General features: G+C 51.1%; 1 protein-coding gene across 1 annotated transcript in view; it reads left to right on the plus strand.

Moving 5' to 3' along the window:
- The window catches only part of LOC122391519 (A disintegrin and metalloproteinase with thrombospondin motifs adt-2-like), a 39,104-nt gene extending 22,767 nt beyond the window's left edge, over window positions 1-16,337 (plus strand). The window contains exons 9-14 of the mRNA XM_043385528.1: window positions 935-1,128; window positions 3,874-4,027; window positions 4,454-4,549; window positions 12,916-13,033; window positions 14,494-14,715; window positions 15,022-16,337. Coding sequence (XP_043241463.1) covers window positions 935-1,128; window positions 3,874-4,027; window positions 4,454-4,549; window positions 12,916-13,033; window positions 14,494-14,715; window positions 15,022-16,325 — 2,088 coding nt within the window. The 3' untranslated portion in view covers window positions 16,326-16,337. The remainder of the gene's footprint in view (window positions 1-934; window positions 1,129-3,873; window positions 4,028-4,453; window positions 4,550-12,915; window positions 13,034-14,493; window positions 14,716-15,021) is intronic.
- The last annotated feature ends 897 nt before the right edge of the window (window positions 16,338-17,234 follow it).

Consider the following 17,234-nt stretch of genomic DNA (forward strand, 5'->3'; position numbering starts at 1 on the left):
TTTCTGTATCTCTAAAGCTGTAGGCCTGACACCTCTTCCCGCGAAACCTTTTTTTTGGGTCGAAAATGGCAAAAATGACGTCACTCTGACGTCATTAGCGGCCAACCTATCATAGCCTTTGGAGAAATTTTTGGTCACCATGTGCGCTAGCTACTCCCGGGAGGGTACTGAAAGTTTGGTGATGATCCGCGCAGCGGTTCTTGAGATATATCGAAAAAACTAAAGGGGGGCAAAAAAATGCCACCCCCCACCGCCTGGAAGGTTAAAAAGTGAATAGAAATTTGAATAAGTTTGTAGCCCTTTCCAGCACTAATTCCATTATATTAGAAGAAAAAGCAGCGCGAGTTCAGCTGCTATAAGTTCTCTAATTGACTCCAGGGTAAATGCGCGCGAGCCGGTTGTTGAACTGCTAACCAGTTTTCCGGGCCGTCTGATTACTCGGTCTAACGAACAGCATGATAAAGGAGTTATGCAAGCGGGTCTCGATACGTAGCCACCGATAAAACCCAATGAGCCCCACCGAGCCGCAATCAATACACCGGCATGACCTCTTTCAGAGCTTTCTACGATTGCTTATCAGCACCTGCCGTCCCGTCGATAAACGTTTCATCACGTGACGTTAAAACTTCAGGCGGTTACGGCGCTCATTTTTAATAATGGCTCCTATGATGCCACTACCGCACTGGCCGAAATAATCCCTCCTAAGCTCGGTTTCGTTGTAATAGTGCGGTGACATCAGATGACTGATAAATCCCAGTCTCGGTAAAAATCTGTCGTGTCGGTGTGTAGTCACAGTGACTGTTAACGTCACCACTGTCCACCTGCCGTCAGCGCTAGCCGCACCGTCCGCCGGCCAGCCCGTCACATCTCCCCATCTTCCTGTCTCGCGTCAGCGCGCCTCCCATCACCACCTGACGTGACATCACCTCCGCAGGGCAAACCGTACCCGTCTGCCGGCTTCACGTCCGCCTACATCATGGCTCACGAGATCGGCCACAACCTGGGCATGTTCCACGACGGTCAGCAGAACGCGTGCGCCAAGGACGGCTTCATCATGTCGCCGAGTCGTGGTGTGAAGGGGGAGACGACGTGGTCCTCCTGCAGTCGCGACACACTGCGGGGCCTGCCGTGAGTGCCGACGGACGGACGGGGGGGGGGGGGGGGGCAGAGGAACAGCGGAGCAGGGAAACACAAACAGCAGGATTGTCGGTGACTTATCGATACAAATCGCAAAAACTATCCATAATCGTGAAACAAAGTGAAAGAGTAAACAATGGAAGAAGGAACACGGCGTTGAACTGGAGTTGTGGTGGAAATATACTGTTATTTGCGATGAAGCTGTCATATTTTTCCTCATAGTGAATGGTGCCGACAAGTGACGACCGGGTGTACAACCGACGACTATCAATCTTCTTATCGAATTCATCATATTGCAAGAATCATACTGCGGTTACATAATCGATTTAGACGTAACATACTGTACAAAGTACGAGTAACCTTACATTGTCGGTGACAGTCACTCAGGTCACAAGGAAACACACATAGCAGTAACGTCACGAAAACGAAAGTGAGAGCTCGCAGCGCTCCGCATCGTGGTGGTCTCTCTAACGCGTGACCGCGTAGAGAGCGGTGCAGAGCCGAGGGAAACTGGAGGGCGGGAGGAGCACACCGGGGGAGCGCTGGCAGGGAGGGTGGCCTCTGCAGACACTCGGCTGGTGCAGTACTTGGTATTCAGCTAGAATATCACCCATCCACAGAGCGGAGGATAAGCCGCGCCGGTGCGACGTCTGCGTTTCACGGTCGATCAAAGCCGACGGTTGCAGTGCACGCGGCAGTCTTATGCTAAGGATTGTGGCGTAAACAATGTGACTGGCACTCAGGCTAACAGAGGATGAAAGCCTAAAACAGCGTGTGATGTGTTTGATGTCCTTTAAACTCGTGCGAAAATGGCTTTGCCGGGCGTTTTTGTGATGAGTGGGGGCAGGTCTCAAATTTGCTTGGAGCAGCCGAGCACTTCAACTCATTACGGAGCGAGCGAAGCGAGCGTAGTCTTTCCTTAGATTAACGGAAATTTCTGAGTATGAGCGGCCGGCCGGCCGTGATCACGCTTTTGCAAGGCTTATATCTCAGCAACCACTTGACCGATTTACATGCGGTAATTTTTGTAGGGTAGCTTCATTCCTTCTACCAAGTATTGCACTATTCCCGATGCATGTGGGTGACCCCTTATGCACGTGCCACGTGCAAAACCAAGAGGTGTCACTTTTGTAATTGTTGCAATATCTCGGTAACTACTGGGCCGATTGCGCTGAGAGTTGGCATGTAGGTAGGCACCCACTAGGCAATGCATATCCATGTGCCAGAGTTGGGGTGCTGCTGCACGTGCGCACGTGCAGGGGTCGTTTCCAGATCTCGAGAACGGCTGGACCGATTGTGCTCAAATTTGGTACACGGTTACGGAGCAGTTAGTAGGGTGCCGTGCACAAGTCAGTTGGGACCCATTTTGCACGTGCGCACGTGCAGGGTGCCGCTTCCAGATCTCGAGAACGGCTGGGCCGATTGTGCTCAAATTTGGCACATCGCTAGAGACCGGTTAGTAAGGTGCCGTGCACAAGTCAGTTGGAGGTACCCCCTCGCAATTTCGCACGTGCAAGGCCCACCCTCTCGCTCGCTCCGTTAGTCGCCACAAAAGGCGTCATACTGGTTTTTTATTATCCGCTAGCGCGTTTCTGGTTTTAGCTGATATACAAAACATGATGGATGAACGAACACTTCATTGATCTTTGATTACAGAAAAGGCATTACCATTCATTATTTTTTTTTTTACAATCTAGAATTAGAAGCATCCCGTCGGGCAATCGTCATACCAAATTGCCATAGAAACAATTCCAAGTGACAACGTAAACGATAGAAATATATATATTGACGCACATCATAAAAAGGGCAGGGAATATCAGAACTACCGATAAATCATTGTATCGTCGTAAGACATCAAAACTCCACAGCAATTTGCAAAAGACGGAAAACATAATGAACTTAATTAAATCATAAGTGCAGTAAAATCATAAGCGTTTTCAAGGTTTGCACCCAGCCAGCCCTTCATGACATAAATACTTGCCATTCTTTTGGTTTGGTGCAGTCTGCAACCCTACCATGTTATCTCGGATTTCTTCATAGGCAATAGGCACATCTAAATGCATTATAACAAGCCACAATAGTGATGTTGCTCTTATCAATTAGCGTTATGGTTCGATGAAGCTGAGTACATTGTCACATGTGAGCAGCAAAATAGGACAGATTATAAATGAAGCTTAGCAAACTTTCAAAACCTTTTCACTACACCGGCACTCATACTGTATCTAAATGTAAAATATCGTTTTGCGTTATGAATAAAGTCTATACGCACTAGCACACCAACTGTTGGCCTCTGCCGCAGCGCTTTTTTCCCATAAATTTAGCTCGGATGTTGAATGGACGGATCGACAGAGCAGGAGCCTACGCTAGGCAGCGCTTGTTGCGTAGACCCCGATCCCATGCCGTCTGGGTAACGGGAAAATTTAGACACCGAAAGTTAAACATGACCACCAAAACGGACACGGCCTATGACTTCAACTGGCTGCGGCTGCTCCCACAAACTGCAGACCATTCTCGCCAGGAGTCTCAAATACCGAGCGAAGGAACGACTCGAACCCGCGTCACGCTACCGGCCTACCGGGAGTCCGACGCTCTGCCAACTGAGCTACGACACGAGTAGGGCAGGCTACGAGTCTAATTATTAAGTTCATTAGCAAGCAGGATTTAGGCTCAATTAGCCGGACTGCTCAACTTATCATGACGATGCATGTTTACCAGTAACTTTGCCCTGTTTTGCAGTCAGAACTGTCTGAACGACCTACCGCGGAAGAGCGCCGTGCAGAACCACCGCATTTTCCGCGAGCTGCCCGGCCAGGTGTACGATGCGTTCGACCAGTGCCAGCTGCTGCTGAAGGACAAGGACGCCAGTGTGTACAGCACCCAGGACCTGTATGTGAGTACACCTCCGACCGCGCCGCTGAGGACGCATGCAGAGATGATAGAAATGTCACTTCGTGCTGACGTGCCGATATGCTTAATTTACTAAGGTCTTTCGACTCTCTATCTATTAAGCTTGTAAAAGGTTGATCAATTTTCAGGAAATTCGTATCATGTTCTGCACAGAAAGTTGCTAATAGGTAGCACATTGACTATCACCAGACTACGAAGTAGGCACTTCATATGATGAACTAGCATGATGAAAACATAGCGTATAGATAAAAAGTAAAAACGTGACAAAACATGAGGTCAATGGATTGGCATAATTATATGGTAGTCCATTGATCGTTTAGAACATCAGGCCATTTCCTGCCTCTTGTAGGCTCCGCTGCTTTCCAGTTTCCGTTACGATCACCCTAACATTTTTGCACCGCCCCCGCAGGACGTGTGTGAACGGGTCAAGTGCAAGTCTCCGAACCGGATCGGCTACTACTACGCGGGGCCGGCACTGGAGGGCACCTTCTGCGGCCGCGAGAGGGTAAGAGGATGAGGGGGAGGGTAAGATATGAGGGGAAATGGGGAAGGTATGAAGAAGATACTGTTGCTGAAATTAGTGATAAGAGTGTGAGGAAGAGTGAGAGAGCGAGAGCGAGAGAGAGAGAGAGAGAGAGAGAGAGAGAGAGAGAGAGAGAGAGAGAGAGAGAGAGAGAGAGAGAGAGAGAGAGAGAGAGAGAGAGGAGGAACAAGGAGGATAAAATTAATTTAAATGAAAAAATGATATTTAAAAAATGTTGATCTTTTGCGTTAATGTTCTTTCATTCATTTGTTTGTAAGTCGTTTGAACGGAGACAGCTACAAATGTTTACGCAACCCTGTCGGTCATATTCGACCACAATTTATAGCCAATAGCCATGTCGCCTTGACAAATAGTGAAATAAAGGCAAACCCTTAGATGATCGAAAAATCTGAAAGCTCATTGCTATTTTTCGTCGCATTGTCTTTTGTGTATGCACTATACACCTTTCTAAGCGCTATCGTCATTGCATGAGTTTTTATGCAGCGCACTTACTTATACCTATCTATCGAAAACATTGTGGGCTAAAATATTAGCTCATACACTGAGAGAATAATTCCTACCGAAATTCCTCGGGGACTTTATGATGGATTTGCGGGCTCCTTAATTGCGGTGTAGTTGTGTTTACCCCAAAAGCCAGGCCTCCGCGACCTTCCCGGCCCCTTCAGCTGGTTTGAGGAAGAATGCACTACAGGTGCTGTGGTCGAACGGTGATGACATGATTCCTGGAACGATGATGTCCTTTGAGCCACGACGGCATCGGCCGGTCCAGGCGGCATGCGCGATACCTACTGCGGGAATGAGTTACCGATGCGTATAGGACTAGCGGATGATTTAAATGCATGACATTGAAGCAGACTAAATAGGTATGCGTTTTGCATGGCATAGGTAAGAGAATTAGGGACAGGAGCCTATAGACATTTTGAAACATAGTGCAAATGCAAGTTCGGAATGCAATCGCGCTTTGTTTTCGGGGAAAGTGAGCGGTTTTGTTTGTTTGTTTGTTTTTGTTTTGTTTTGTTGGGTTAGGCCCTTTCGGTCCAATTAGACCATTTCAGAGCCGGAAGGATAATAGGAATTAGGGGGAGACATTGGTCTGGGCAGGCACCCTAGTGAGTCACCGGCAGGGCGTATTTTAAGGGATTTTCACTGGGTCGGCAATAACATTTAGGGGCGGCATTTTGCACTCATAGGGGCGGCACTTGGCATCTGAGGGGGGCGCCATACCTACTGATGTTTAATGACAAAAAAAGACACGTTCGACGGTTCTTTTATAACTCTTTCTAAGTAATGATTTCAGATTCAACCTACCTAAGCTCAGCGGTAGGTATTACGTCTATTTTCCCGGGATATAGTATTTCTCTTGTCATAATGCGACAAATGAGCTATAATTTGACTTAACAAAAATTAATTTAAAGACTTTACCTGAGGTCAAGCTCATGACCTCACCATAAATAAAACATGTTGCATACCAGTCGATCCGTATCGTCAAGCTTAAAACATTCACGGTGTTTTATGGCTCTAGAACAGTGGTCGGCAGGTCGCACGAGTGGTGCCCACTTTATGGGCGCTGGACGGGGCCATTACCCCCACTTGTCATACCCCATTGCAAGCCCCATTGCTTACACAGCAAGGGTCGCTGATATTCGGCCATATCCTTTGACGCCTCTATTTTTCTGCATCTAAATAAAATGCAACACAATTAACTCTCTTTTTATGGAGAGGGAGAGCGGGTGGAGTAAGGATGAAGTCATACATTTTTTATTCATTAGTTACTCGCGTAATGAACAGCGTATTGTAAGTTTCAACGATACGTTCATCCCCCCCCCAAGTTAATGAATGGTATACCTTCCTACTCAAATATTTTCGTGACCCCAGTGACATTTTCATTGAGTTTTTGAAATTTGAATGACCTTCACTCGGTAACTTTCTCTCCGGATCGGCCGGCGGACAAAACGCAAGCGAAGACAATGCGGGGAGTCCGGTGCTCTACCAACTGAGCTACGGAACAGGCAAATGCTCACCATAGATACACCGACTGAACGATCCCTTTATAACTTCAGCGATTGATAAGACAAACAGTGTGTAACTGTATATAAAAATGTAAGTCTCGAAATTGCTATGTCTTTGACCAAAGGTAAGGACAATTTTTTGCGACCCTTCCATTAGGTATAAGGAAATGGGAGAAAATCAGGGCATGCATGCCTCTTTTTATAGGTAGACAAATGTCAAAGTTAACGAATTTAAACATCATAAAACAATTAAAAATGACACACTTAATCGGAAAATTGCCACCCACGACCCCTCGTTAGGTCCTTGAGGTCATGTCAGGTCATGGAAGGCCTCCAGCAGTTTTTTCAATAACTTCTGATAGATACATGCGACATGCCTGAGCGATGAAAACACCTTAGATGATTTCAGTTTGACGATACAAATCGACTGATATGCAATGCGACCTTTACCAGTCAGGTCATGACCTGGACCTGAGCTCAAATTTCCCAAATGACATTTGAATGTCAAATTATAGTTCATTCGACGCATCTCGACGAGAGGAGCACAGTACTGAAAAAATAATGTCATAACTTTCGTGAGTCAATAGTTATTACAGTAAAAAGGTTCTTCATTAAAACAGCTCAGTAGAGGGGCGGAGGGGGGTCCACTGTCCACGCCAACCCTCCCCGGCCCGGCACGGGTTAAACTAGTTGTGCTCTGGAGGTTAAGCCGTTGATGTTAGGTCAAGTCTGAGGACTTTATAGGAACGTTGAAGAGCAATCGAATGCGCTTTTTTCGCGGTGCTGTAGTTCTATTCTTCCCCGAGTTATGCGCCAGTTTGTCAATAAATGTTGAAACAGACAACATTTCACTCACATTTCACCTTTGATGACCTCTGGTCACCTGATATTTGACATTTGACTTGACCTAACCAAAGTACGGTTAATCAATTAACCCAAGTAGTTTTTGACACTCTTTCGAATGCCGCTTACCGCGTATCGCTACGTGGCCCAGTAGCCAAGTTATAGGGGTCGGGAGGGGGGTTCAAACCTCAGCCCGGCGCCGGGGAAGGGAAGGGAAGGGAAGGGAAGGCACTATCATTTTGGAGGCGCTGCAGATATGCTAAGGGACGACAGCATCATTTTGAGGCGCGCCACCAACTTTTTTAGGGCACTTAAACCACTTTGAGGGGCACCACCGACACTGTGAGAAGCGCAATTATCTCTTTGAGCGTTGGGGGTGGCACCATTACATTGAAGGGCGCCATGTGCGCAGTGATGTGGGGCAAAATGACAATGAGGAGCGCCTCCGATACTATATACAGGGTCTTTCATAATGAATGTGATTTTTAAAACGCGAAGTTGAAGGTGTTCGTAAATAATAAAAGCATAAATTTTGTATTTACCTTATTGCAAATTTCTTGGAATTTCTGTTGATGTAGGTAATTAAAACTGCCACACTTCACCAAACTTCCCGTTTGTGCGGACATGAAATGCCTCCCCCTAAAACACGGGTCAGCTCTCTTTTTTTCACGTAGGCGTTTTGGGTGGTCGTGGGAAACGGCTCACTGAAGCGCACGGCTGTCCACCGTAAAATTCGGGGACACTTTTAAAAGAAGCACAATGTCCGCTCTAAAATGATCACAGGCTTGTGAACAGATTCCAGAATATCACGGTTGACTGCAAGGAACAAAACGCACGAAAAGTCATGTTTTGGGCTGCCGTGGTCGACGGGCGTGTCTGCGTCTACTGGTTCGCTTCTGGCTGATCAGTGACCGGGCCAGCTTATCTGAGGCTGCTCAGTGCTCAAGAAAGAATTCTGGCCTCATCTGCCTGGCGTGGTTCGAAGACAAGGCCGCTGGTTTCAGCAGGACGGCGCTGAAGTGACACAACGGCGGCTGGGCGCCAGTGTGGTTGGATGGCAACTTTGACTGACGAGTGATCAGCCGTCTCACTGAGCGGCCATGGCCAGCTTGGAGCCTTGATCTCTCGCCGATGGACTTCTGATTTTGGGCAGTCGTCTTGGAGGCCCCCAGCAAATGTCCTTCCAGTGACCCTCATAGAGCTACAGGTCACATGGAGAGGTTTACTGCAATGCTGTGCGCGGAGGATATGAAGCGCGTGATGCACCATTTGCGTCAGCGGGCCGAAATCTGGGTCCGAAAGCGAGGCGGCACAGTTAAAAATCGACGAAGGGTACCTAAATGCGAGTAATGTACACATAATTTCCCATGATTTGCTATTTCATTCGGGTATTGACCATAACTTTGTGATGTATATCACCTGAGCTATGGCTATGTTAAAAATAACATTCATTATGAAAGACCCTGTAGATCCCGCGCCCCGTAGGGGGGCCGAAACGGCCCCCTTGTCCTTTTCGGTCGATATCTCCTAAACGGCTGGAGATATCGCCACCAAACTTTCAGGACCCCTCCGGGCATTGATTTTACCATAGATAACATGAACTACCTAGTTACCTAGGTAGGTACATGAACTACCTAGGTAGTTCATGTTATCTATGATTTTACACATTGTGACCAAAACTTTTTCCAGAGGTTATGATAGGTTGGCCACAAATGACGTCAGAATGACGTCATGTTGTCATTTTCGACCGAAAAAAGACCTTCGCGAGAAGACCTGTCAGGCCTACAGCTTTGAAGATACAGAAAAATGATTTGGACATAAAAGGTGTAGAATTGACAGGGCTACAAAACTGCTTCTCGGATTTTTGAAATTTTTGAGTTTTGACCCCCAAAAATTAAAAAAGCATATTTTTATATATATTAACCAAAAAATCCAAAAAGTTATTTGAGTTTTGAAAAACCGGAATATATGTGATAGTACCTACCGTCTTCTATCTACATACCAAATTTCAGATCGATACCTCGTTTTTTGGCCAAGTTATAGCGAAAAAACTGTTCAAAAATGATGACGTCAAATTTTCAAACTCAATTTTTGGCAGTTCTAGACCTCGTAGAGCAAAACAAAGACCACCATTAGACTCCCCGTGACGAGCTGCATCGAATCAATACCAATTTTATGCAAAAATATCAACTTTGAAATTTGACCTAACTTGACCTGACCTTAACCTGACCTTCACCAAAACGTGACCTAAGCTGGCCCCAAAGGCTGCCTAACCCACATAATCGCATTTGTCATGTAAAATGGACCATTAAACATGTATCACACGACACTTTCATAATGTGACCCCCGGTGACCTGACCTCGCTGTGACCTGGCCTGGTATCAGTGACCTCAGCTAGCAAAGTATGTGTTTGACGAACAATGTACCATCGATGGTTTTCAATAGATTACCAATTTACTCGATTTCACAGCACATTTCTTGAAATGCCTGTGAACGGTGAAAATCTGACCTTTGACCTGACCTGTGACGTCATCGGTTTGACCTAGGTCAATAAAATTTGGTCACAAGGTAGTTTCCGGGTGGGGCTATCGATCGCCGTTTGAATTTTGAAAATCGGCCGGTAACTTTCCGAGATCTTGGGGGGGGGGGGCGAAACGCCCCCCCCTACGGGTGGTGGGGTCCGCTGGTAGCCATACGGGGCGCGGGTTAAAGAAGAGACGCCAACATCACTCGGGGGGGGGGCAACATCACTTTTATTTTGAGGACGCCACCCCATTGTAAGAGGCGGCACTGTAACTTGAACGACCGCCGCGGATACTTTAACCCTCGCCGGCACAGGCCATTTTGAGTCCTTCGACGGCACAAGGGGGGGGGGGTACGACCCCCCTCGCGTTTTGCCCCTGATCGAGCTAGAGCTTCGCGGAAAAAACGAGCGTGTTGCCCGTCACGAGAGGAAGCCGATGATACCCAATTTTAAGGTCCTAGGTCATCGGGTGACCTTCCAGGTCAGGTCAATGACCCGAAAACCGGGAAAATCGGGACCTGTTAGAAAGTCGTGAAGTGTGGCTGCTAAGTGGTTTTCCGGGTGGCTGATCACGAATACCGTGTTAGTTTTGATCAGAGATGATGTCTTTAAGCATTTAGACCAGGTCGGGTCAGGTCAGGTCAGGTCAACCGGTGGGGGTTGTGACGGGTATTCGTAATACGTGTCAACCGCCTCGGACAGCTTCGTAACATGTTACGAAGGCACGAAAACTACTTCGTAAATGTTCAAATGGTTGCTAAATTCGAATTCAGCTCCAAAAACTAGCCTAGAAACATGTAAAACTCGAAAAAGTGAACCGAAGTCACCCGAGGTCACCAAAGGTCAATGACTTGACCTGACCTTCAGGTGACCTTGACACCCACCCTAATGCATGGGAGCAACATCAAATCACATGTTTGAACGCTTAAAACCACGAAAAGCTTGCAAACGCGCGGCTAATGCGAGCCGACATGCGCCGAACCGCGATTTCGGCCAAACATGGTCACAGAAAAGAGGTCACAGGTCAAAGGTCATTGGGGTCAGGGTCATGAAATTTTCAGGAAACGTGTAAAATTGATCAATGCGAGGGTACTGAAAGTTTCGTCGCAATCGGCCGCTTTTTACGCGAGTTATTCGCGAAAAACCTTAGGGGGGGTGCATCAACCCCCCCTGTGCCGGCGAGGGTTAAGGGGCGGCTCCATCACATGGAGGGGCGCTACAGATCGTTAATGGGCGGCAATAGGTATGATATTTAGGGACTCCGATACTTCGAAGGGCGCCACCGTTTGTTTGAGGGTGACATCATCACTTTGAGGGGCACCACCGATACTGTTCGGGGCGCCACCGACACTATAAGGGGCGCCACCGGCACTGCCAGGAGCACAGTCATCACTTTGACCGGCGCTTCTATGACATTTAAGGGCGCCGTGAGCACATTGGGGGGGGGGGGCGGCACCATGACGTTGAGGAGCGTTACGGAAGGTTTGAGGGGCGGCAAGATGACATTGAGGAACGCCTCCGACACTTCGAGGGACACCAGCATTTCTTTGAGAGGCGGCACCTTGACTTTTGAGGAGACACCACCGACACTGTAAGGGGCGGCACCATCACTTTGAGGGGCGCCACGGATGGTTTGAGAAGCGGCACCGTTATGTATTTGTATATGGAGGGACGCTAAAGAAAGTTAGAGGGCGGCAACATTGTATTGATGAGTTCCTCCAAAACTTTGAAGGGCGCCACTGACACTGTAAGGGGCGGCACCAGCACTTTTAGGGGCGGCAGCATCATTTTGAAGGCCGCCACCGACTCGTTGACAGGAGACACCATCACATTTAGGGGCGTCACTGGCACTTTGAGGGAGGCACCATCACATTGAGGGGCGCCACCGATGCTGAAAGGGGCGGCATCATCTTCTTGAGGGGCGGCATCATCTACTTGAGGGGCAGCTCCATCACAATGAGGGGCGATGTGGATACCTAGAGGGGCGGCACCATTAAATTGGTGGGTTTCTCTGACACTCCGAAGAGCGTCACTGACACTATGAGGGGCGGCACTAACACTTTAAGGGGCGGCAGCATCATTTTGAGGGGCGCCACCGACTCGTTGGCGGGCAGCACCACATTCAGGGGCGCCACCGGCACTTTGAGGGCGGCATCATCACATTGAGGGGCGCCACCGATACTGAAAGGGGCGGCATCATCTTCTTGAGGGGCGGTATCATCACATTGCGGGGCTCCACAGATGCTTAGAAGGGCGGCACCATTAGGTACATTGAGTGGGGCTACTAACAGATTTAGGGGCGGCACTGTCACATTGAGTTGCGGGACCATCACTTTCTATAGACGGCTGCTTCACTTTAAGAGGCGGCATTATCATTTCGGAGGGCAGCAGCCTCACTATGAATGACGGCACCTAGCCTGCATGTGCGTGCTGCATCCTAGAGGGGGCGGCAACTGGGTCGGCAAACGGCTGTCACTGGGTCGGCATTCTCCGTGACTGGGTCGGCAATTGCCGACCCAGTTAACATGTTAAAATACGCCCTGGTCACCGGGGCTGAGCCCATCCCGAAGGACAGGCCGACCAGCCCCAAGGTACTCACTGCACCCGGCTACGGGGTGCGCTCCCTCTGGAGCAGCGGTGCCGCTCCAAGGGAGCAGCCCGCATGAGATAAAGTTGCCTGTCCAGGCCGGAGGGGGGTTGCGGCGTGGAGGAGAAGGATTTCCGTATCCTGAGGATAGAAGCATGGAACGGTGAAAGTGAGCGTAATATTTTTGTTCATCCATTTATCCACACTCACTTATGCTGATCCGTTTTATAGTGGAGTTTAATATTAAAATGACACTCCACAACCCACATCTATGCAAGGTGGTTTAAACCGGACTGTCATTTATATCGCTGCGTTGATGTATCTCGATGACCCGCTCATACCTGACCTCTGTTGCCTCCGGCAGTGGTGCATCAGCGGCAGCTGCCGTGCATGGTCGACGCCAGCGCCACCTATCATCCAGGGCGGCTGGAGCAGCTGGAACGTCTCATCTTGCACCTCCGGATGCATCGAAAAGGCCACCGGTCAGTGCCATCTACTGGCGAATGGCGCAACTAACGCGCCGAAAGCCTGTACGTTTCTCCCAAGAATGATGATAGATACTCCATATATGATAGCAATTCATGCCCCAATCCGATATGCATTTTATCGGAGTTAAACGTTAACTAAACATCGGCTAGCCTTTGCTCCCAGAAGCGCCGATAATTCGAACAATCCACAAATTCACCGTTTTGCTAAAATGCCAAAGTTCCCTCCAGTTACGTGAGTTCAGTGTTTTTCATTCGCGTTCTCCACGACCAGTTAGGAGTATGTGCCGCTGTGCAGCGGGGCTAAGTCGGCGCACGACTCTCTCAGGTCGTGACACCGGTTACCTTGCCGGCGGTAGCAGACACGTTTTCCCAGGTGGAACGCCCGGTACGCTGCCACCGGTCCATGACCGGGCGAAAACGGGGCTGTGTCTACTACCCAGTGCAAGTGCACAGTGTAGGTACAGCATAGTAGCTGGTTAATTGATACGGTAAATTATGTTTATTTCTTAGATGAATGTGAAAACATACATTTATGAGCAAAACGGTTGGCATGCCATATTTTCAAACTATGCACCTAAATGTTAACAATATGGCATATGCCTTTCCTCAGAACGCTCCCATGGCGCATTTATTCAATGACATTTGTAATATGTCAGTCACGTTGAGTGAGCAGTGAGCACTGCACGGGCGCTGTCAGCTTCCATTTGTTTCTAAATCAAATGATGGGAAAGTCCGTTCCGTGGGATAGAGCCCCCAAATCAAATGGTCACCTCGTGGCTCGTACATATATTGTTCTTATTGGTAGCTGTCCTCGCCGCTTGCTTACTGGAGTGGGTGATCCAGTGTGAGAACTAGCAGGTCCCGAAGGTGGAAGACGATGGATGGAACTCTTCAGAATCATTCGATGATATTCCAAGTAATTTTGCTTATTTGTTTGTTTGTTTGGATGGGTTTAGGCCCTTTCGATCTGACAAGACCATTTCAGAGCCGGAAGGATGATAGGAATTAGGGGGAGACATTGGTCTGGGCAGACACCATAGAGAGTCGCCGGGGCTGAGCCCGTCCGAATGTACAGGCTGGCTAGCCCCCCTCCCCCCAAGCACTCCCTGCACCCGGCTACGGGGTGCGCTCCCTCGGGAGCAGCGGTGCCGCTCCATGGGAGCAGCGCGCATGAGATAATTGTGCCTGTCCAGCCCGGAGTGAGGGTTGCGGCGTGGAGGAGAGGGACTTCAGCATCCTGAGGATGGAAACGACGGACCGGGTGGCCAAGTAACCTTTTGTAGACTGCATAGTGCAACGCCACTCACGAGCTTGTGACCCATGTCATTTCCACAAGGGCGCAAAAAGCCAGTGTTCCCAACGGTGTCCACTCCAGGTTCAATGACAGGTAATGGAAGGTACCCACTACCCAGTGCCCACTAAATCAGTGTTTAACCCCCGTTTGTGTTCGGCAGGCGTGGCGATCTCGCGGCGGCGCTGCGACAACCCGAAGCCGCTGAACACAGAGCGCCGCTGCTCGGGCTCCAGCACCAACACCCAGTTCTGCGAGGACCGCGACATCTGCCCCTACCGGCTCTCCGTCACACAGTACGCCTCGCAAAAGTGCCGCGAGCTCAGTCAGATCGTCAAGGACATCCGACCCGACGGCGAGGGCACTCAGGTGCCGCACTCTGACAGTGAGTCCCGGGGTGACGGGGCACTCAGGTGCCGCATTCAGACAAAGAGTTCCAGAAGAGGAGGGGGGGGGGGACAATCAGAGGGTTGTGCCAGAACGACGGGAGGTTGCGCGGTGGTGGTGGATTAAAACTGTCGGAAAGGGCGTTCAGGTAGTCGATTCTCTCCGGATAGGCGATACCCAAAGACCTCAGTTAAGATGTGAAAAATATTAAAAACACCTTTATCATTATCATCGGTTTATTGGTATCGGGGCTACAAAGTCACAGTTCCTCCCATAGGCTGACGACGCTGCGTGTTTTCCGCAGGGAAGCCGTGGAGCGCGTGCTCCATCTACTGCCGTCTGGACTCTGGCACGTGGTACACCCCTCGTCAGGACCTCAATGACCAGGGGATCAGCGCCTACTTCCCGGACGGCACCTGGTGTCACAACGACGGCCAGCGCGACTACTTCTGTCAGCTCAACGAGTGTAAACCCAAGGTGGCCGACCCGCCGCTGCCGGCTCGAGCCGCCGAGCCGGTCCCGCCCACCACCACCACCACACCCTTCTACCGGCCGGCGCCACGGCCCGACCCGACCACCCGCCGGCCTGCGCCGCGGCCCGACCCCACAACCCGCCGACCGGAGCCGTTCCGGAGCGACCGGGACAGCTTCGGGTCCAACCCCCGACCGGTACCGGCGAGCACCGAACGGCCACGACCGGTGGCCGGCCCGCCGCGCCCTACCGACACCTACCGGTCACAGGGGGAGGCTGAGAGAGACAGGTGGCAGCACCAGGAGCTGTCTGCGTCTCCGACTCGGTTTCCACCGAGGCCAAACCCGGCCGATTGGCCGCCGCACAACAATGCTATTCACGGCGGATTCGGCAACAATAACAGGCCTCCGAGCAGCCCCTTCGGCAATAACAACGGCCTCAGCAATCCGTTCAGCAGCCCCGGTAACGCGCTGGGGCGGCCGAAGGAGGAGCTGCCCACCGGCGGGGGCGGCTGGTTCTTCAGCAGCGACCGGCCGGCCAGCACGGAGCGGCCGCTGCTGCCGTGGCTGTTCGGCGCCGTACCGCCGCGGCCCACCGAGGCGGCGCCCTCGGGCCGCTGGTTCTTCCCAGACGCGCTGCCGGTGGCCAGTACGACTGAGGCGAGCTGGCTGTTCGGCGGTGACCCCAGCCGGATCCTGGACGGCGACTGGGCCGGATCCCGGCTCCGCAGCCGCTCCACGGGGCCCGCCTGGGGCCGCGAGTCCCGCCGGCTGCTCGGCGAGCGCGCCGCCTGGTCAGGGAGCGCGCCGCAGGGCCAGCGGGGCGGCGGCGGCCGCATCCGGTGGCCTGACGAGTCGCCGGAGCGGCCGGACCCTCGGCGGCGGGCTGACCTGGCGCGGCGCGACCCGGCGAGACAGGTGCCCCGGCAGCAGCGGCAGGCGCCGGAGACCGGCGGTGCCACCGGGGTGCGGTGGCCGGAGGGCGGTGAGTCGGCTCGGTGGCGGGTGCGGCCCACCATGCCCACCCTGCCGCCGCCGACGGCACAGCGCCGGGCGGACGAGTCGGCCGCAGCGGGAGGCGGACTTCTGGCCAGCGTGACCGGCCTCTGGTGTCGGTTCGTCGGCACCTGCGACTGAGCGCCGCCGGAACTGCAGGTGAGCCTGGGACGGGAGAGCGGAATGGGCTGATGTAGTGGGGTGAGTTTACAGGTGCTGATCTCCTAAGACGCCACAAAATTACAGGAGCTGAGCTGAGCTGATCTCATAAGACGCCACAAAATCAAACGCCTTTCACTTCATTATTAGATGAATATTTATATTGTTTGCACGTCAATGCAAAACATGAAAATAAATCACGAAATATTTTCAATGGGAACCATTCATCGAATGCTTCTAAAAGCGGATGTCAGAGCTCATCATCTCACCATTTAATTTGTTAATTCGTTTGCAAAATTACATTATAAGCTATAACGACTGTCCGTTTGCGCCTTTTCCCTTTTGCCATCTCATGGGTCAAAAGTCATAGGCCAGTAACGTAACGGCCTCAACGACAAACACTGGGCGTTATCAGCGGCAGGGTGTCTGCCGGTGTAGGGCAGTGATTCGGCTGCCAGTTTGGGCCGAAGTCGCGGCTCTGCGCGCTATACGACACCCGGCGGGCCGGCAGTCAGTCGCTCCGGCGCTGTGCTGGCGCCCTGCGCTCCGGCCACCCGAAAGGTCAACATGTCACGCCGCGGCCGAGCGGCCGGACGGTGCGGACTGCGGAGAACTTGGCTCGCTCGATATGCCTACAGAACGAGCGGAGAAAAGGACGCGCTGAGGCAAAATTCATTTTTTCGGGCCATTAAAATAGCATGAATTAGCTACGTTATACGAAAATGTTTCGGCAGAATATCCGTAAGAGACCTGTGGAATTGTGGATCAACTATCATGTGCTCGTAGGTGCGGCCGATGCTCATAGGCGGCGGAACGGGGAGGGCACCGGGGCACCGTGCCCCCCTTTGATTTAATCATAACATTAGCCCTATGGGCGTTGCATGGAAAGAA

The sequence above is a fragment of the Amphibalanus amphitrite genome, unplaced genomic scaffold (assembly GCF_019059575.1).
Source record: "Amphibalanus amphitrite isolate SeventyFive unplaced genomic scaffold, NRLGWU_Aamphi_draft 000441F_arrow, whole genome shotgun sequence".
NCBI classification, from domain to species: Eukaryota; Metazoa; Arthropoda; class Thecostraca; order Balanomorpha; family Balanidae; genus Amphibalanus; species Amphibalanus amphitrite.